The sequence below is a fragment of the Cucurbita pepo genome, chromosome LG13, assembly GCF_002806865.2.
Source record: "Cucurbita pepo subsp. pepo cultivar mu-cu-16 chromosome LG13, ASM280686v2, whole genome shotgun sequence".
NCBI classification, from domain to species: Eukaryota; Viridiplantae; Streptophyta; class Magnoliopsida; order Cucurbitales; family Cucurbitaceae; genus Cucurbita; species Cucurbita pepo.
The window spans coordinates 7,294,627-7,314,172 of record NC_036650.1 but is presented as its reverse complement, the minus strand read 5'-3'; the positions used below and the strand labels follow the sequence as shown (position 1 = coordinate 7,314,172).

Sequence of the window (19,546 nt, the reverse complement as noted above, 5' to 3'; positions counted from 1 at the left end):
AGAATAAATAGACGAAAGTTCGAAAATTAAATTTGTAATATGTTATAAAAAAATAAAAAAATTATTCTCCAAAATCATAATAGGTGGGGACCACCTACATTTTTGCATTTTAATACAACATTAAACTTCTAATTTAACCTAATAAAAATGTTTTGATTTGGACTAAAAAAATATATATATTAATAATAATTTCAAATATTCAATTGCCCGCTCCCGCTTCTACGATAACTGCAGCCGTTTCACCATTTCCACAATTATTAGTTATTGTGAACATTTCCTTAACACTCATAATTTGCGTCTCCAAAATTCAAAAAGTTCTCTCCCTCGGAATCCCTCGCCAATAGATGATTCATGATGAATGAAAAGATTGAATCCGTCGTTATGTCCTCTGAAAACGGATTTCAAGATTCTCAAGTCTTAGGTACTTCGCTTTCGATTCTCTGTTCTTTGCTTTCTAGTTTGATTCGTTTATTTCCCTTCAGCGTTTACTACTGTCGCTGTGTTTTAACTTTTTAACATCGGAGAAGCATGATTTTGATTCTTTCTCTTTTCGTTCTTCATTTCTTAACATTTTGAGTCGTGCGATTGTCTGTAATTTCGTTATTATGTTATGTCACTTTTGATGAATAGTGAATTTTTTCACTCTTCAGTTTTTTTTGTGTACTCGGATTCTTTTACGATAACTACATGTGGATACTCAAATTCTGTCGCATTTTCTGAAATTTCATCTTCTCTTACCTAATTGTTATTGAATTTTGATTACTATTCATTGACTTAGATGAAAGAGATGCTAGATTCTTGAATTAATTTTCGTATTGATTATGATGAGGTTTGCAAGCTTCTCAATCTTGCTACTGTGAACATTTCTTCTGTGTTCGATCGTTTCCATGCCGAGCTTCGTCATGTCAAGGGGAAGGTTGATTGAAATTTCTGTTATATTCTCTTAAAATTACGATGAATACGTAGAAACTCGATTCCTTACATATCGTCTGGAATTTCATCTTCTCTTTTGTCTTAATTGTTCGAGAGTTTCAATTTTTGTACATCGTAATTTGATTAGATGCTTGAATTTTGAAATGACTTTTTATTGATTATGATGTGGCCTAATCTTCTCAATGTTGCTTCCGTGTAAGTTCTTGTTTGCGATCGTTTCAATGACGAGCTCCATTATGTCAGGTGATGATTGTTCTGACATTTCCATTTTATTCTCATAAAAAAAAAATACGATGAATACATGAAACCTCTGAATCCGTGCATATAGCGTCCTAATGGTTATAGAACTTTTTACTTCTATACATCGTACTTTCCTTGATTAGATGCGGCTTACTAGCTTTTTTAGTTTCGTGCGCAATCGTTGCAATGCTTAGCTTCCTTATGCCAGGGTATGATCGTTTCAATGCCAGTAGAAGAGTACTATGTTCAATCTAATTGTTTCTTTGTTATGGTTTTCTTTTTCCTGAGAGGAACTTTTTTGTGATGTTTGGTTCTAATGATAGCTGATGAAAGCTAATCCTCTGTAGTATAAGGTTTCAGGCACAAGTAAAATCTATCATCCTCCTGTGTTGATCCTTGAATACTTTTTGCATGCTTGGCTATTTTCTGATCGTATCATATTTGACAGCAAGCTCGAACGTCCGGAGGAAGGTTGATGGTCTTCATGGGCGCGAAAATGGAGATTCCAAGGAACAGGTATTGCCGGATTCCAAGTGCAAGGGGCGCATGAGCCTTGCCTGGGATAGCGCCTTCTTTACTAGTCCAGGTACGTCTTCTATAAAATTTACTTTCAGTCCACATTTTCTATGCAAGCCTATAGTTGATTTGACTACATTCATTGACAGGAGTACTGGAACCCGAGGAACTATTTACGACCTTGAATTCAAGGAATTATGACAATGTGGTTGACATACTGGGGAGCGAAGAACATCTTTTATTATCTTCTCAATCACTAGAACCAGACACTAATAACGAAAATTACAACTTCCGTAAGAGCTTAGCTTGGGATAATGGATTTTTCACCAGCGAAGGTATGCTTTAAAACTATCCCCAATAGTATATGCCGTTTGGTTGTTCAAAAAATGGATGGCTTAATCTGTTCGAACAAATGTTCTTTCTATATTTCAGGAGTTTTGAACCCTTTTGAATTGGCCATTGTTAACAACGGTTTAAAGAAATCTGAAGGCCATTTGCTTCCTGTTATTGAGGATGAAGTTTGGAGGTCTATGGAGTCCAACAGTACCTTAGATAGCGAAGGTTCCTCATTAACTAGACTTGAGATGGATCTTTTTGAAGACATCAGAGCATCGATTCCCAAACTAAATGCTTCAAGGTTTGAACAGGGAAGAACAGGTAATGGAATCTGTAGCTCAGCCTTTGACAGGATCTGTTAAATATTAAATAACATACCTATCTTCAATATTAGATATATCATCTAGAAGCTTCTTGGAGTTTCTATAAATCTATATTAAATTTCATAAAGGGTGTTTATATTTACACCAATAGAGAATGAAATTTAATTAAAACCCAAAAACTATCAGAAGTCAATGAAACGTCCCAGAAAATTCTTCCATTCTTACACCAATTTGAGACAAACTGTCATTATGTTCATCTGGTTTTTTATTTCCCTTCAGGTTCCGCCAAACCGGATGGTTCTCGAACTATGGTAATTTCTTGCCTCCATCATAATTATTTATTCATTAATCCATCTTAGTTCCCCAAATAATACTTCGCATTAATATTTCAGATGAAGGACGTGCCAACTTGCAGAAGGCATAGTGTTCATAAGCATGGATCAAAGAAGATAATTGGACAAATGCCAAAGTCACCAAAAATACAGGTACGTTCAGGTTTTTGGGTGATTGGTAGATCATAACACACGTCAATAAAGAATTTTGCTCGTGTAAAATCCTGATCTGTTAAAGCTTCCTTCTTATTTCCACTCGAAAGAGCAGAGTTTGCAGCTAATATGATAAGCCTGAATTTTGAAAGCTTTAGATTTTGCAGCTACGCCACAAAATTAAGAACCTCTAAATTGTACTGACGAGTGCATATCTCTTTTAGCTGAAACATATGGGTGAAAGTAGGGAACATTATTCATCTTCTTCCCTCAAACCATTCAAGGCCTCAGAGAAGACAAGCTTCGTTTCAAGAAGTTCAACTAAAATTGCTTCCTTGGGCGAAAAGCATGTCAAACTGGGATGCAGGTCTGGGGTTTCAGCTTCGGGTACGCCTCAATTCAATCAATTTAACTCATAAAAAATGTTCAGGTTGCTTCACTGAAATGAAATTCATAAATTCAATCAATAATGTAACTCATAAAAAGTTTGTTTTTTTTTTTTTTTTTTTACAGTAGAAGGTTTTGGCAAGTTAAAGAAACCATGTTTAAGGGACTCGTTCAGTGCCATCCATGGCTCCACTCAGTCACTTAGATCATCTCTGCCACATTTTACAACATCTAAAAAACTCACCCGCCGTCCTCCATCTGAGGTAACCATTCGAAAATCGCCTCCAGTTTTNTTTTTTTTTTTTTTTGTTAACAGTAGAAGGTTTTGGCAAGTTAAAGAAACCATGTTTAAGGGACTCGTTCAGTGCCATCCATGGCTCCACTCAGTCACTTAGATCATCTCTGCCACATTTTACAACATCTAAAAAACTCACCCGCCGTCCTCCATCTGAGGTAACCATTCGAAAATCGCCTCCAGTTTTGAGAAGAAAAGTCAACTCCCGAACTTCGAACATATTCACTGCCGGTTCAGCTTCGACGACTCCATTGATGAAGACGAGAGCAAGCAAGACAGAAGTGGAAAGTTCTTGCCAGTCCACACCTACATCCTCATGGTATGGATCACCAGCAAGCTCAATTGAGGAATGGCCTTTAGACACCACTTCAACAGCTCAAAGATGTACCAACAGATCCAAGCGAAGTCCATATTCCAGTCTTAATAAAAGTCCTCTTATAGATAAAGAGAATCGACATGAAACGTCAGTTAATCGACCCCATAGAAAAGACCTTAAAGAAGATGGGAATACTGATGCTTCGAGAATATTAAGAGAAGTAAAACCTTCCGGCCTGCGAATGCCGTCACCAAAACTTGGCTTTTTCGACCGGGTCAGTTCATTCCTAAAAGCTCTATTTTTTACTTAAAAGGTTCTTGGTTCTTCTGCTGACATTGAATCCCTGTTTATGAACAGGAAACTATGTTGCAGTTAGCCACCATTATTGACACGAAGCAGGATGTTCATACTCGATGTACTGAGCTTCAATCTCCTAGAACTCGACCATGGGCCGAGATTCGAAATGATAAAAATGGAGGATCACCAGTGTGCGTCTCCACCAGAAAAGGCAACAGAAGTCCGACAGTTGCGTCATATAACAGGATTGTCCAATGTAATCAATCTATGAAGGCCAAGAAGATCATCTCGCGGTACGCTGAATTAGACGACAAGGAAAATGAGGTAAGTTTTGTGGATCCACAAATTGAGGGTTTAGCCATGCAGGTTAACTCCATTCGCCTAAACAACCGCATGAACTGAATTAAATCAAGATAGTTAGTTATACATCATTGAAGTTGATTTCAATCAATTTTTATCACATTTTGTTATTGTCCATTGAAGCTGTTTGAAGAAGAATCGATAGCATCGTCGAGATGATTCTAATCAACCCCCTGTATACTGTCATGCATAAGCGTTCAAATTAAAAAATTAAGAGTATATCAAAATTTGATGGATGATTTGAATTTAAATTAAATTAAGAGTACACAAAAAAAACAGTGATTGGCGAAGGCGTTTCTAGGACCTTGGCTTCTCTTTCTTCTCTTTGAAGAGAGCCAAAAGTGAAACTCCAGAAACTTTCACAACTTTGAACCTAACACCAGGAATATCTCCCACAGCATGACCCTTACGTCCAAATCCCGCAATCAACACCTCGTCCTGTAAAATAAATCATGCTTAAATTCAAATATAATTTACAAAACAATATTAATTTAAAGTTATTTATTTATATAAGTACAATTTTTAATTATAAAAATCAGATATATGATTTATTTATGCAAGTACAATTTTCAAGTTTTAAAATTATATTTATTTATGCAAATACAATTTTCAAGTTTTATTCAAGTACCAAAAAGAATTTTAAAAACGAACATTAGAGTAAAACGTTAGAGTAAATTTTGGAAAGAGAGACATAGGGACCTAGTCATTATAATAATATTACTAAAATTCTCTAAACTTTGTCACGTCATGCCACCTTAATTTTTTGGTTAGTCAACAAATGTTCAAATTAACTCGTTCATCGTGACTAAAATGTATCGTTTGAAACCTTAAGAACTAAATTGACACCGACTCTACACCTCAGGAAACCTAGAGACCTTGTGCAAAACCCTTGTTTACAAACAGTTTTCTAGTTTTTAAAATTTGGCTTTGATTTAAACATTAGAAATCAAAGAAAGTCAACAAAAGACATTAAACATTACTAAAATTCACTGCACAAGCAAACTAGATTAACTTACATTTTCCTCAATGTAATTGAGGCAGCCATCGTTAGGTACAAAAGCAGCAATCTTCTTCCCGTTTTTAATCAGTTGAACACGAGCACATTTTCTAATAGCAGAATTTGGCTGCTTGGCTTCAATTCCACTGCATTAGAAAATTCAAGACTAATAAATATTTGATAACACATCGACAATAGCATAAGCATCAATAGCCTTACATTTTTTCGAGTACAATTCCTTTTGCATGAGATGACCCTGCAAAAGGCTTTTTCCACTCATTACCAAGATGGGATTTCTTATATGACTTATCTGCCCATCTCTGCCTTCTACGGTGGGACTTCAACTTACGTCCAGCTCCCATTCCTCGAGTCTTCCTGCAAGATATGCAAACAAAATAAATACAACTAACGTTACATAATCCAACCAACTGAAAGAATGCACATATGAAACAAAACTTCAGTCATTACCAAAGGAGTTGGGAATTATACTAACTAATAAGGAGTGGATAAACTCGTAGAATGTGTACAATTAAAGAGTAAATCAGTTTTGCTAAGAATGTATCCTTCAAGAATTTGAATGGAGCTAAAGCTTCTTGCTATTTGTGAAGAAGAATGGAGTAATCTACATATTAAGATTGGGGGAATGTATATGAAATTCAACGAGGATGAAGAATCTATGTTTAGGTCTCCTCCTACAAAATTACATGCAGAAACTGAAACAATAACATACATCATCTAAACTTCGTATATGAATTTGGAATGGTATTTCCACTCATATGATCAGAATATACTCCGCAACAAAATAGATAACAAAAAAAAAAGGAGGATGAAGAGCCTCACCGGATAACCACGGAACCTTCATATGGAGATTTAGGATGAGAAATCTAGGCTCAACTATACTCCCAAGAAATTAGGTATAGAAGTTGCAAACAAACATATCCAAACGTAGTATATGAGGTTTGAATTTCCAAAAGTTGTTTCCACTTGTATTATCAGATAGATTATTTCAACTACACGGACGAGCGAAGAGAGTGTGTGTGTGTGTGTGTGTGTGTGTGTGTGAGAGAGAGAGAGAGAGAGAGAGAGAGAGTGAGAGAGAGACTATCAACAATAGAATTCAAGCTTAGAGTATGAATTAGGGAGCTGTTTCCACCGATACTAATGAATAAACTCTAACCATATACACTCACATAATCGGAATCGGACTAACAGATTGTCCACGACTCCGAACCTATCGATTTATCAATAAACTAACTAGATCGTATCAGTAAATGTTTTAAACCAAGACATTTCAATTGACGAGCGACATTAAACGAATGCCTCGGTTCCACTTTTGAGTTAAAAAANGTTTCTCCTAGTGTACAATTTCCAGATTAATATCCAAACAAACAGCCAGACTAAAATCAAAGATCCGAACGAAATGACGCCTTCAGAGTTGTTCAAAGTAGCACCGCGTCCGTTTGATTATTCATGAAGATTCAACAAACAATATGAACACAAATAATAATAATAATAATCGAGGCTCCTAGCAATCAGTCAGAGCAGACAGAACGATTGCAACTTCTTCGATAAAACATAATTGGATGAAGACGAAGAAGAGAAGACGCCATGGAAGAAAGACAATGCAGAGAAGAGAGAAATTCGTACCCCATGACGGCTGATTAAGAAGATGCTGCAACTTCTTCAAGAATCGCCCAAATGAGAATGCCGAGTGAATATTAAACTGGAACTCAAACCCTAATGAAAGAGAAATCGCGGGACGGACAATATATATACCGCCTCCTGGTGAAAGGATTTCTGTCCACTGCATAATTACGTAATTGCCCTTCAGAGTTCAAGATTAGTTATTAGCAATTTAGCATCTCTATCAAGACTTATTACGTAATTACACTTCGGAATTACTTCACTGATACTTCATTTAATGCTTTTTTTTAATCGAAATTTTAAATTTAAAAAATTATATTAAACAGTATATTATATTTTTTTTGTTTATAAAATATTATTAAATATACTCTAAATACTTTATTATATGTTTGTTAATAAAATAGTTTTGAATTTATTATAATATTTTTATATTTTTTAATATATATAATGAAAAAAAATCATCGTGGAGTGTTAAGGAAAATAATTTTCCGTTGAAATTTTCGCCCCAATCTCTACAAAAATAAATCGAGAATTAGGTGGGGAATGAAGAATAACCATTTTTTAACTCTCATTTCATCAAACATCATGAAAAAACCCATGAATAAGAATGTACATGACCTCGGGTGAGCGGTGTCATTACAAAATTTGGAGACAATCATATATTTATCATTATTATGTTCGAGCTTTTCGATCCAATGGTATGAAGCAATCCTCTTATCTCTCTCATTATTGATGAACGGTCCACAACACGACACGTGAAATATTTAGTTTGGAATTAAAAATCGGGAGCTTTAGACTTTCAGATTGGTATATATATTAATTTATAGATTAAAATATAATTTTTTTTTTATTATTCAATATAAAATTTTATAGACTAATTTATATAAATATTAAATTTTATTAATAAAAAAAAGTGTAATTTTTCCTAAGTGAAATAAAGTGAAATAAATACTAAAAATATATTTTAAAATAAATTTATGAAATAATAAACTTGTTTTTAATTATGGTTATCGTTTGAAAATGTTCTTTTTGTGGAATTTTCGAATTACATAAATACATGAAAATTATCCTAAAAGAATTTGCTTTTAATAATAAAATAATTTATTAATATAAAGTAAACACGAAGATACGATAAGAAGACAAAAAGGCAACAGACTAAAGGAAGCGACCAACTATTTTAAACCAGTCTTGGCAAAGAATTAAGAATTCAAATCTATGATGTAACAACTCAAGTCCATTGCTGGTGTTTACTTTGGCTCGTTACTTATCACTGTAAGCCTCACGATTCTAAAACATGTGTACTGGGCAGAGGTTTTCACACCCTTATAAAAAATGTTTCGTTCCCCTCTTCAACCTATTTGAAATTTCACAATCACAACGACATCAATTATGTGAGCGGATCATCATTCTTTCGTTTTGGCGTACTTCATTGGATATTAACAAGACAGCCCGCAACCATAGGATTTCGACGAAAAAATAGATTCTTTTATACCTTTAGGGTCAGATCGAGAACAGCTCTAATTTCATGTATTTTAAACATGCATCGAACGATCAATAAACTTTATTGGAACACTATTTAGAACGATGATGAAGTCCACGAGGAGTCCCAAGAAATATTGGAAGATTTGTAATAATGTGGAATAGGGTTTAAATCACTAAATGGAAAGTGGTCTTGGCACAAGACTGGGACTTCTCGACCTTCAACTCGAACTTGACTTGTTTCCGTGCACATTAGGGCTAACAAATTTGCATGTTGAGCTTGCATCTTGTGAACCTCAGCCTTAGCCACGGCTAGTTGCGCTTGGAGCTCGCTCACTTGATTTTGCAGCTGAAAAATTGAACCAGTGCAACCATAGATCGGGTCTCGAATCCTAGCGTTCGCTTCATATACTAAACTGCTCGTAGCATCCGCTCTCTGGTTCTCTGGAAGTTCCTGCATTCATATCCGTAACCCTACGAATCCGTAAGAAAAAAAATTACCTTATAAATTTGACCATACATATCAATATTTACCCTAATTTCATTATTTCGGGGAGGCTCGACTCCTTTTTCTTCTTAGGGCATGACTCTGATACTATGTTAGGAATCAGGACTCTCAGCAATAGTATGATGTTGTCCACTTTGAGCATAAATTCTCGTGACTTTGCTTTGGGGTTCCCCGAAAAGCCTCATATCAATGGAGAGGGTATTATTTGTTTATAAACTCATTGTGAATGTTTGATTAATCCACCACACCTAAATGGTGTGAAAGTTATCTTATTTATAATCAAATAAATTACAAGGATATGGAAATAGTAATAAATGGAAATAACAATAAATGGAAAGATACCTATGGTAATAAGGCAAATATCTAATATTTGCCTTATAATAAAATATCAAATATAATATATATGGTAAACTATAATTTATTACTAAATATCCTTAACACCCCACCGCAAGCTGAGCGTCGGATTTGAACGAACGTGAAGCTTGGATCTGAAAAATTCAAAGAGGTTGAGAAACACTTTTCGTGAAGATGTCAACAACCTGATTCAGAGGAGGCGTAGAGAAACACTTTCTTGGCCATCGAAAATTGCAGAGGGATCGCCACTCAGCGGCGATGCTGCCTTGGCTTCGGCGAGAATATGTCTAACCCATGAAGAGGGATTGTCGCTTAGCGACGATGCTGCCTTGGCTCTGGTGAGAATATGTCTAACCCCAAGAAGTACAAGGGGAGACATAGAGCAAGGGACAAAGACAATGTTGAAGCCGGAAGAGTCGCCACATTGGGCGAAGGAGCCAATTTTGGCAAGAAGGGCAGCCGGAAGAGTCGCCACATTGGGGCGAAGGAGCCAATTTTGGCGAGAAGGGCGGCGGCAACTTGGTTGGCGAAGATGCCAGTGCGGCGCCTAGATTCCAAAGGTAAATCTCTGCAAAAGGTCGATAGGCTTATCGAGATTCTGTATATTTTCGAAGAGGAATGCTGATGAAGATCCTAAGATTAGAGTTTCTGTGAAGGATGAAGGATAAAGGGAAAATGGGGAAGAAAATGTAAGAGACTATGTTTGGAAAAGGTGAGGTTGTATGTACAGAGTATGGCGAAGGATGATTTGGAGGTCAAAAGGGTGGAGTCGAAGAGTAATCAATCGGATCTGCATGTGGCAACCATGACGACTGCCCCTGCGGCGTCAAAGCCAGCAATGGTGGTGGGGAAGAACCGTAGAAGATTTCAAAAGCCATTGAAAAGAAAGGATACGGGTTGCTAAACCAAAATGGCTCTGATACCATGTGAATGTTTGATTAATCCACCACACCTAAATGGTGTGAAAGTTATCTTATTTATAATCAAATAAATTACAAGGATATGGAAATAGTAATAAATGGAAATAACAATAAATGGAAAGATACCTATGGTAATAAGGCAAATATCTAATATTTGCCTTATAATAAAATATCAAATATAATATATATGGTAAACTATAATTTATTACTAAATATCCTTAACACTCATGATCATTCCCTAAATTAGTGGAAGTGGGACTTACATCCTCCAACATTTTTTACTAAAATTTAATTAATTTTATGTATTTTATCATGCACGTAAATAAAAATATTTTTCTTAATAATTCTTAAAATTAAGATAAATATTGCACAAATGGTTTATTGGGTTTGGCATTTACCTGCAGAAACTTGATTACGTTGCCGGCTCCAAATATTCTATGCACGGCGGCGAACTTGAGTGGCTCAGTCGGAGGAAAATAAGGCGCTAAAACACACTTATCGACGCATCTCCGGCGGAGGATCTTACAGGCGGCGCAAGGGCTGAGAACCACCATCAGCGGCGGCGGCGGCGGCGGAGACTGCATAGTTTGCTGTTTAGCCTCGAGCAAGCAACGAAAGAGACTGAATACAAATGGCGAAACACGTTCATATATATAGTCGGAAGCTTGGGCTCTTCCTCCTTGACTTATTAAAACCGCCGGAATATTTTTGACACGTTTTTTAATTATTTTTATTTATATATATATATATATATATATATATGATAATTTTATTAAATAATCATTTTATTATATTTTGTCAATAATTTTTAAAAATTTAAAAATTAAATTTTATAGGCTAAAATAATATATTGAAAAATCAGTTTAAAATATAAATATATTGGCGTTGTTGACTTTTGGGAGAGTTTCATGTGGCAGAAGTATTTATTTTTAGTTGGATCAAACAATTTTGGGAATTTAAAGTATTTTTAAATAATATATTACCAATCAAATGAGCATATTTGACTTGAATTAAGAGTAGTGTAAAAACACACCTTTCTTAAATATATATTAAATTAAAACTCACATGAAACTCATTTTATTATGATATATTTTAAATAAATTATGTATTTATTTGATAATTATTTAATTTTTAACTTTTTTTTTTCTAATTAAATTTATAAACACTTAGAAATATGGATTTCTAGTTTTTAATCTATATTTTAGAGTTTTGGAAATTAAAAATTATTTTTTAATTACAAGTTGATTTACGTATTTAAATTTTTAATTTTGTATGGTTGACAAATATATGTGAATTTAAAACAAATTAATTAATTTATTAGATGTTAAATTAAATTTGATATGAGAGGATTATAAGAGGTCAATTTCACGACTATTAAATTTACTAATTAAAAATATATAAATAAATTATATTCGTCAAACTTTGAATTTATTCGGAGAAAATTGTAAATTTAAAAACCTAATAATTTTTTTTTTAAAATCGACACAAAATTAAAAATTTTAAAAACATTTTAATTCTTTTAAATGAATAATTAAATTCTAAATAAAAATATCAATAAAAACAAAAAAAAATTAACGGAACAAAGCATTTTGTTAGTACTGTGATGTTTCGATTTGTTTTTCGGGACGATGATATATTTTTATAATTATTTTTACGTAAATTGCTAATTAAAGCTAGCAGAATGCCAACACGAACGTACTTTCGACAGAGACATCTTCCATTTTCCTTTGAATCGAACGTTTAAATTCCCGACTTCACATTTAATTAATTGAAAAAAGAAAATTAGAAGGGAAAGAACACAATTTTAAAGATCTAAAAATGTGAAAGGAAGAAAGGGAGCTAAGAGACTGTCATGACTCACATTTTCTCTACACTCCAAATTTCAACGTTGATTTGATCGCCTTTAGCCTTTATTCGTGTCGATCAAGTTTGTCTAGACCAAAACAATTGGAGGGTCTATAATACGACAAAAATAATTTATTGACTAATAATATTCCTTCAATTAATTTGCAAATACGTGGAATATACAATGATTAAAATAATTCCTCCTCCAATTTCGTTCCATGCCTAATTTTTGCCACCTCATCAAATTAAAATAATATCCACTAAGTGAAAAATCTCGCGACTTTGCTTTAGACTTCATAGAAGGTCTCATATCAATGGAGATCTATTCCTTTACTTATAAATTCATGACGAGACTCACTCTCAATACCCCTCAACAATTTTCTCCGACATATCTACTACAAAATAATAATAATAATAATAAAATTTCAGTTTTATAATGAGTTTTAAAAGGGGAAAAAAATCATTTTATCAAATTAAAAAATATGGCAAATTATTAATTTCTTTGTTTATTATCCATGAGTATTTTCAAAATTCAAGCGGTTTTTTTTTTTTTTTTTTTTTTTTTTTTTTTTTTTTTTNATATTTTCATGGAAGCAAGTAAAAATTATTATAAATAAACTTGTAAAAAAAAAGTAGAAAATTAAAAAATAAAATAGTTATCAATCTCCAAATTCTCTCTTGAATTCATGTTATACAAGTTCTACATTTTTTATTTATTAATTTTGTATCTAATTAAATTATTAGCATATTTACTTTAAAAATTTATGACTCCCAAAATTGAAAATAACAAAAGTATATGTGATTACATCAAATAATATTTAATATTTTTTTTATAGTAAAGAATAAATGATTAATTTGGATCTCATTTGATTTCTTTTTTAAATTAAGGGTATAAATCAATATTTTTATTTTTTAAATATCTTTTAATTTTGAATTAAAAAAAATATATTTAATTAAAAATAATATGAAAATTAGGGGAAAAAGCCTAATTTAAAATAAATAAATAAATAAAGGGACCTTAATTTGTGGGTTTTCTGCTCAAAAGTGACAACGTATGATTCCGCCACTTTAGGAAGGGGAAAAAGTCGTTCCTTCCTTGGGATTGGGGCTTTGTTTTTCGCATCAAACTACCAAAGTCTTTTCATAGGGTAGAAGAACCACCGCTTGTTAGAGGTCATAGCCAACGAATTTTGGCTTTTTTTTTTTTTTTTTTTTTTTTTTTTTTTTTTNTTATAAAGCCAATTTTCATTTTTTTCAATAAAGAAACCCCAATTTTCTTCCTTAGATTTGGAAGAAGAAAAAACATAAAAATACAAATTCTACATCCCGATATAAAATTAAAAAATTATAAAAATATCTTACAATTTTAAAGTTAGGTTCGAATTAAATAAATACAAATATGAAAGTTGAATAATTTAAATGGAAAGTTTCCGTGTATATTTTTACTTACTCCTAAACCATAGTAATTAATTATTTAATTATTAATATTAATTTTTATTAGTTTATTTACAATTTAATATTATCCATGTTACGAAAATTTAAGGTTTTAATGTAATCTTGAACAATATATGATTGACATACAAGAGGATCGTGTTCAAGTGTTCAAGTAATAACCTAAAAGATCTATAGTATATGGATAAGGTTGGGTGTCTAATCTGAGTAACACTATTGATACGACTCATTTTGTAATCGTTACAAATGATTTGATCAAAACTGTTCATGTGGAGACATGTGAGTGGGTGTATCTTATATAATGAGTTTGTATAAGACTGACCGAAGAATATCTAATCTTTCTTTATAAATTCGTTAATATAAAAGATATTACATGAGGATCATATTCGACCCGATCTTAATTCTGAGTACGTTATGAACTCTTACCTGTTAGGGGCTGTCTTTAATTTTCATAGGTGGGAATGACTCTGGTAGCCGATTGCTCCTATGGATCATTAATAAATTGTTTTGACACAATAAATAATTAATTTTACAGTTGTAATTCATAGGGCCCACAAGATCTCATACTTAATTGTTGTAACATTAAAATTATCAATTTTTTACTTAAATATTAAAATAATTAATACTTATTACATACAGTTAAAATTTAAACAATTTATATTGAGATATTTAATTAGTATTTGTATATTACAATAAAATAAACAAAGTATCAATTAAATTAATGTCTTGGATTAAAGTAGTAATCAATCGAAAATTAACCAATAAACTAGTGATTTTGAAATAAAAGAAAGAATTAAATCAAAGTTTGATTAAAATTTGTAATGAGAAATCAACAACATGAAGAACAAGAAATAATAAATCCTTCTATTTCAGATACGATCAAACAAACACTAGAAAGTAAATAACATGACAAACTATATACCTCTTCAATTAAGAAATGATTAAAATCTCTACCGAATTCATCTTCAACTATCGGCTCTCGCCGGTGAAATCTCTCTCGATCGGGTTAGTGTCTACTTTCGGCGGACCAGAGTGCCTCCTCGAGATCGCCGGCGAGGCGGGGAACGAGAGCCGTTTCTTTACGCCGCCACTTGCTGGTGCCTTATCTGGAGTCGCTGCCGTATTCTCCGTTCCCATTGGACTCGACAACCGGGACCTTGCCCTGGCTGCTTCTGTGGACGCCATGTAGCTTGGAACTGATGGCGAACTCGTGAAGCTTTCATCGTCCCTCACTGATGATCCGGCGATGCTGTGGCGCCGGTACCGCTCCGATTTGACGCTCAATGCGCTTCGGGAATCGGCGTCTCCACTCCAGCCGAATCCTCTTGGACTATCCGGCTTCAATTTTCTCCCTGCAGATAGCGACGAATGCGCCTTCGTAGGAGTTGCCGGCGATTGGCGACTTGGAGCTCGGCTTGTTTTCTGGCTCGTCGGAGTCCTTGGAAATGGCTTGATGTCGAGATTGAGATCGCGACGGGAGTACGATTTGGAAATGTCTCCGATCGAGGTTGCATGGCTGATCGCGCTCTTGACAGAGCCGCGATCGTGACAATCGGCGGTGCTCTTAGCCTCCCATGGACGAGCGGCCATCCATCGTTCCAACCAACTCCAGCCCCAATGGGGATTGTTCGGATCCATGAATGTAGGGTTTGCAGATTTGGAAGAATTCTTGCCTGAATTCTGTTGGGGAAACGGCGATGAGGATGAAAATCAATGATCTGAGGAGGGAGATGATAATCAAATCAGGAAGAAATGGAAACGAATTGAACCTGATGAGAGTAAGCATACGCCAATGCCCTTTCTCTTCTTGTTGCTGCTTCTTGCCTGTAAACTTGTCTGGCTTCAATTTGCTGCTTTGATTTGGTACTGTCATTCCATTCATTGTTTGCCTAATTTAGACATCAAAATTTAAATTCTCATACATACAGATCCAGGATTAAGAATGCATGCAATATATTCATTTAAGATTGTGAGATCTTGATCGGAGAGAGGAAACGAAGCTTTCCTTATCAGGGTGTGGAAACCTCTCTCTAATAGACGCGTTTTAAAACTGTAAGGCTGACGGTTATATGTAATAGTTCAAAGCAGACAATATCTACTAGCGGTGGGTTTGGACTTACAAAGGGTATTAGAGCTAGTTATCGGACGGTGTGCCAGCGAGAATGTTGGGACCCCAAGGGGGTGGATTGTGAGATGCCACATTAGTTGGAAATGGAAACGAAGCAATCCTTATGAGGGTGTGGAAATCTCTCTCTAGGGATTGTGAGATCCCACATTGGTTGGAAAGGGGAACGAAAAATTTCTTTTAAGGGTGTGGAAACCTCTCAACCTCTCTTAGTTGACGCGTTTAAAAACTGTGAGGGGAAGTTCAGAAGGTAAAACTTGAAAGAAAAAGCCCTATTTCTTTTAAGTGTGTGGAAACCTCTCAACCTCTCCTTAGTCGACGCATTTAAAAACCGTGAGGGGAAGCTCGAAAGGTAAAGCCCAAAGAGGACAATATCTGTTAGTGGTGGGCTTAGCCCGTCACCAGGCAGTGTGCCAGCAAGAACGTTGAAGAGAGGAACGAAACATTCCTTATAAGGATGTGGAAACCTCTCCCTAGCAGACACGTTTCAAAAACCATGAGAGGAAGTCCAAAAGAAAAAATCCAAACAAGACAATATCTGCTACCAATAGGTTAGACCGTTACAAAGATTGTGAAAGAGAAACTAAAAAAGAGGTTCACTTAGGACGACTAAGAGTAATACTCGACAGCTAGCTAGCTCGGGTGCAGCTACTTTTTCTAGCTCAACCCTACAAACTCGTTTTAAAAAGCAGCTACCAACACATGTGATTGAACCATGTAGCTAAGTAATACTCATAGGACAACCAATCTGACACGAGGAGTTTCCAGAAAAACTTACAGAAGCAGTTAATCTGTGAAGCTCTCTTTCATGTTTTTGTTGGAGCTGCCTCTGGAGAGCCTGATTCTCCTCTGACATTCTAATTCTTCTTCCACGCACCTGTGACTGCACACGAGCAAGCGTCTGCATGCATCTTAATGTGGTGGTTGCTTGTCTCTTAACAGACTGGCCTTGGATCAATGACTTCAGCCTCACCAACCCTCTTAATGCCCGCAGCGCCCTCCTTGCCTGACCCAAACAAAATTCCCATTACAAAACCATATTTAATGTCCCAAACCCATTACAGAAAAGCCCTTGAAATCACTGTTTTTGAGCCCTCTGCAGGCCATTAAATGACACATTAAAGCCTGCATTGAAGTTAGGTGTATATGATTTGCACATATTTGATGCCAAGTCATGGCAAGCTGGAAGTTTGACTTGTTTCTCTCGAGTTCTAACCAATAATCATAAAACTTTAGATGACCTTATCTGAACGGATCGGATCTGTTCTAAGGTCAGTCGTCTTGTGATATACGAGTGACAATCATAGATTCTAAGTTATATCTAACCATTATTCATCCTTGAATAGGCCTCTAACTTTGCAAGATCCAGCTAACAGTAGCTATGGCTTTCCAGGAGTGTCATCCATTATTGCTAATAAGTGAAAGAGATCACTCACCATATAGCCACGGAATGTAGTCTGGATCTTGATGGCTGCTATTTCTTCCTTTGATTTCCCGGAGTACCTAGTGATGGTAGTGAGCCGAACGACCTCCGCCGCAGCCTGAGCGGCTGCGACGGCGGCCTCGGCGGCAACTGCAGTGGCAATGGCAACAGAATAAGCATGTTTGCTCTGTTCATTCTCTGCATCAACTAGCTTCACCTCTTCAATAGGAAGAACAGACACATCCAATGGAGCTGTCTCCAATTTCTTTGGCTTCCCAAACCATCTCTTCTTGGATTTGTTGGTTTTCTAGCCATGAAAAATCAAGAACAAACTCTCAGTTCATGATCTTAAACAACCAAAAACACAGAGAAAACAACAATCCATAGAAATTAGAATCCCAACCCATAAGAACCTGCTCTTTCTTTTCCTTAGATTCAGTAGCAAATGCCTTCTTCACAGCAGAAAACCATCCCCCTTTCTTCCCCATTTCCTATTCCATCGTCAAAAACAGATCAGTCAAACATACAAGAACTCAAACAGATCAAAATCTACTAAAGTCTTAGAACACAGATCCAAAATGGAGAAACCCCATAACATTGTTCATAGAAAAATCCCAGAAAATTGTCGAAAACTGAAAGTTCTTGAGGGGAAAAACAAAACCCATGAAACGATTTCATTAGAAACAAGAGATTTAAAGGCAAAAACCATTAGAAATACCTCAGCACAAAAGCGCCATAGCTTTTCTGAATCTCAGCAGCTTTCTCTCTCTTAGATCCTAAAGAAATTGATAGGCAAAGAACGCAGCAACCTCCATTAGAGAGAGAAAGGGCCAGATCTCGAGGTTAGAGAAGGGGCAAAAACGGAATTAACGAAAAGAATTGGGGGGAGTGTGTAGGGCGTTGGGAGAAGAGAATTTCAGGAGTAAACCGAGTGGGCTCAGGCTCTGTGTGACTCTTATTATTATTGTTATTATTTTAATAGCATCAGCGGCAAGGCAAGCTGAACAACAGGACAAATCAACACCCAAGTTGCTATCGCCGCCGCTGGCTCCGCCGTCGACCGGTGAAACTTTTAGGGGAAAAAGTGGGGAGTCCGTTAAAAATTAAGAGGGAAATCACATGATGTCGTCGTAACGTGTACACTAAGTATGACCAATTATGACTTGCCACGTGCCCTTTTGTTATCGGTTTCTGAAACGACCAAAAAGTTTTATTGCTTTAATGTTAGAACTTCGTGCTGGGCTAAGCCCAGCTTTTGTAACCAGCCACGTGGCCCATCCTGATAGCGCCACGTACGTTCTTAATATAGTGTTTTTTTTTTCCTCCTATCTTTTGATTTATTTTATTTTCTATATTTTAAAATAATGTTTTCTTTTTCTTATTCTTTTTGCAGAATTTTGACAATATCGATTTTAAACATCCTTTTCTAATTATTAAGTTAGTGTAGATTATAAAATAAAATAAAAAAATAAATTGATAATTTTAAATAGTTTTAAAAAATAAAAAATGTTATTTTTAAAAAAATAGATGGTATTGCTTGAGGAATGAAATAAAATAATATTTAGCATATGCTTTTTTAAGGGTATATTTCAATAATAATATTTAGTATATGCATTTTAAGTGTATATTTCAATTTTGACGATAGCAGAACCAACCGAAGTCGAAGCTATTCTTTCACGTGTCAATCTTTCTCGTATTATTCATAAGGCCATATTTATGTGTTTGGATTTTTGAACAACAATGAGTACGTAGATCTTTGATGAACGATAGCGGTGACATGATTCATCTGGTGTGATGTTGTGCTTGAATAACACGAGGGCAACAATCTCTAAACGTGTTTATGTTTTACTCTAACTGTGAGTGTTTGTTACGACGAAATGTTTAATCCACTTCAGTTTCTTACCATTCTACTTTCAATTGAATGTGAGTCGAGGTCAGTTCTTGACGTGGGGTATAATTAAAACAAAATGCACACAAATTAATGAAAGTAACTCAATTTTAATGAAATTAAATGCTTAAATTGGTTTAATTAATGAGATATAAGTTGTTCTTGCCACTTCAACGCCTCGAACCTTATGCTCTTTTGGCTTATTATTTTGTAGTTAATCCTGACTTCCGTATTTAGGTATGTGTTTAAATTTATTAGAAAGGTGTGAAACCTCCCTATAGCATATATGTGTTTTAAAACTATGAGGCTGACGACTATAGTTCAAAATAGACAATATTTGCTAATTATTGACTTGAACAGTTATTTATATAATTTAAGAGTTATTTTAGGAATATGAGAAAAAATATATTATCCTCTAATTCT

General features: G+C 34.8%; 5 protein-coding genes across 7 annotated transcripts; 2 read left to right on the top strand and 3 right to left on the bottom strand.

Annotated features, from left to right (window-relative positions):
• Nucleotides 1-252: 252 nt before the first annotated feature.
• On the top strand, nucleotides 253-3,510 carry LOC111809310 (the record flags this gene model as incomplete). Its single annotated transcript, XM_023695751.1, has 8 exons — nucleotides 253-421; nucleotides 1,622-1,759; nucleotides 1,839-2,024; nucleotides 2,122-2,346; nucleotides 2,628-2,659; nucleotides 2,741-2,833; nucleotides 3,058-3,220; nucleotides 3,347-3,510. Coding segments are annotated over exons 1-8 (1,071 nt in total), but the record flags the coding sequence as incomplete, so codon positions are not given.
• A 13-nt stretch (nucleotides 3,511-3,523) lies between these two features.
• Nucleotides 3,524-4,657, top strand: LOC111808039. Its single transcript, XM_023693812.1, has 2 exons — nucleotides 3,524-4,105; nucleotides 4,189-4,657. Exons 1-2 carry the CDS (start codon nucleotides 3,770-3,772, stop codon nucleotides 4,528-4,530), a joined length of 678 nt encoding a protein of 225 aa, XP_023549580.1. The 5' UTR covers nucleotides 3,524-3,769; the 3' UTR covers nucleotides 4,531-4,657.
• LOC111808041 (40S ribosomal protein S23) lies at nucleotides 4,549-7,228 on the bottom strand. Of its 3 annotated transcripts, none has more exons than XM_023693813.1 (5): nucleotides 7,133-7,228; nucleotides 5,705-5,860; nucleotides 5,505-5,631; nucleotides 4,793-4,926; nucleotides 4,549-4,661 (listed from the first exon to the last, which is right to left on the bottom strand). In XM_023693813.1, the coding sequence occupies exons 1-5, from the start codon at nucleotides 7,135-7,137 to the stop codon at nucleotides 4,586-4,588; spliced, it is 498 nt and encodes a 165-aa protein (XP_023549581.1). In that variant the 5' UTR covers nucleotides 7,138-7,228; the 3' UTR covers nucleotides 4,549-4,585. The 3 variants fall into 3 exon arrangements, with proteins under 3 accessions (XP_023549581.1, XP_023549582.1, XP_023549583.1); XM_023693814.1 differs by having other exon boundaries at nucleotides 4,635-4,668; XM_023693815.1 differs by lacking the exon at nucleotides 4,549-4,661 and having other exon boundaries at nucleotides 4,706-4,926.
• Nucleotides 7,229-8,705: 1,477 nt separating this feature from the next.
• On the bottom strand, nucleotides 8,706-10,962 carry LOC111809309 (LOB domain-containing protein 1-like). The gene is made up of 2 exons (XM_023695750.1): nucleotides 10,789-10,962; nucleotides 8,706-9,062 (listed from the first exon to the last, which is right to left on the bottom strand). The coding sequence occupies exons 1-2, from the start codon at nucleotides 10,942-10,944 to the stop codon at nucleotides 8,706-8,708; spliced, it is 513 nt and encodes a 170-aa protein (XP_023551518.1). The 5' UTR covers nucleotides 10,945-10,962.
• A 3,567-nt stretch (nucleotides 10,963-14,529) lies between these two features.
• Nucleotides 14,530-18,274, bottom strand: LOC111809290 (protein IQ-DOMAIN 1). Its single transcript, XM_023695734.1, has 6 exons — nucleotides 17,954-18,274; nucleotides 17,649-17,726; nucleotides 17,249-17,542; nucleotides 16,591-16,818; nucleotides 15,457-15,576; nucleotides 14,530-15,367 (listed from the first exon to the last, which is right to left on the bottom strand). Exons 2-6 carry the CDS (start codon nucleotides 17,721-17,723, stop codon nucleotides 14,657-14,659), a joined length of 1,428 nt encoding a protein of 475 aa, XP_023551502.1. The 5' UTR covers nucleotides 17,724-17,726; nucleotides 17,954-18,274; the 3' UTR covers nucleotides 14,530-14,656.
• Nucleotides 18,275-19,546: the final 1,272 nt, after the last annotated feature.

Excerpts from the sequence above, each read along its gene's own strand:
- LOC111808039 (XM_023693812.1), top strand. The coding sequence starts at position 3,770 with ATGAAGACGAGAGCAAGCAAGACAGAAGTGGAAAGTTCTTGCCAGTCC. Across the intron at positions 4,106-4,188 it reads AACTTGGCTTTTTCGACCGG|GAAACTATGTTGCAGTTAGC; the intron begins GTCAGTTCATTC and ends GTTTATGAACAG.
- LOC111808041 (XM_023693813.1), bottom strand. Across the intron at positions 5,632-5,704 it reads GGAATTGTACTCGAAAAAAT|TGGAATTGAAGCCAAGCAGC; the intron begins GTAAGGCTATTG and ends TTTCTAATGCAG. Across the intron at positions 4,662-4,792 it reads GAGAAGAAAGAGAAGCCAAG|GGGGTTGATTAGAATCATCT; the intron begins GTCCTAGAAACG and ends GACAGTATACAG.
- LOC111809309 (XM_023695750.1), bottom strand. The coding sequence starts at position 10,944 with ATGGTGGTTCTCAGCCCTTGCGCCGCCTGTAAGATCCTCCGCCGGAGA. Across the intron at positions 9,063-10,788 it reads ACGTAATCAAGTTTCTGCAG|GAACTTCCAGAGAACCAGAG; the intron begins GTAAATGCCAAA and ends ATATGAATGCAG.
- LOC111809290 (XM_023695734.1), bottom strand. The coding sequence starts at position 17,723 with ATGGGGAAGAAAGGGGGATGGTTTTCTGCTGTGAAGAAGGCATTTGCT. Across the intron at positions 16,819-17,248 it reads CTACATTCCGTGGCTATATG|GCAAGGAGGGCGCTGCGGGC; the intron begins GTGAGTGATCTC and ends TGTTTGGGTCAG. Across the intron at positions 15,577-16,590 it reads TTCACAGATTAACTGCTTCT|GCAAACAATGAATGGAATGA; the intron begins GTAAGTTTTTCT and ends TGTCTAAATTAG.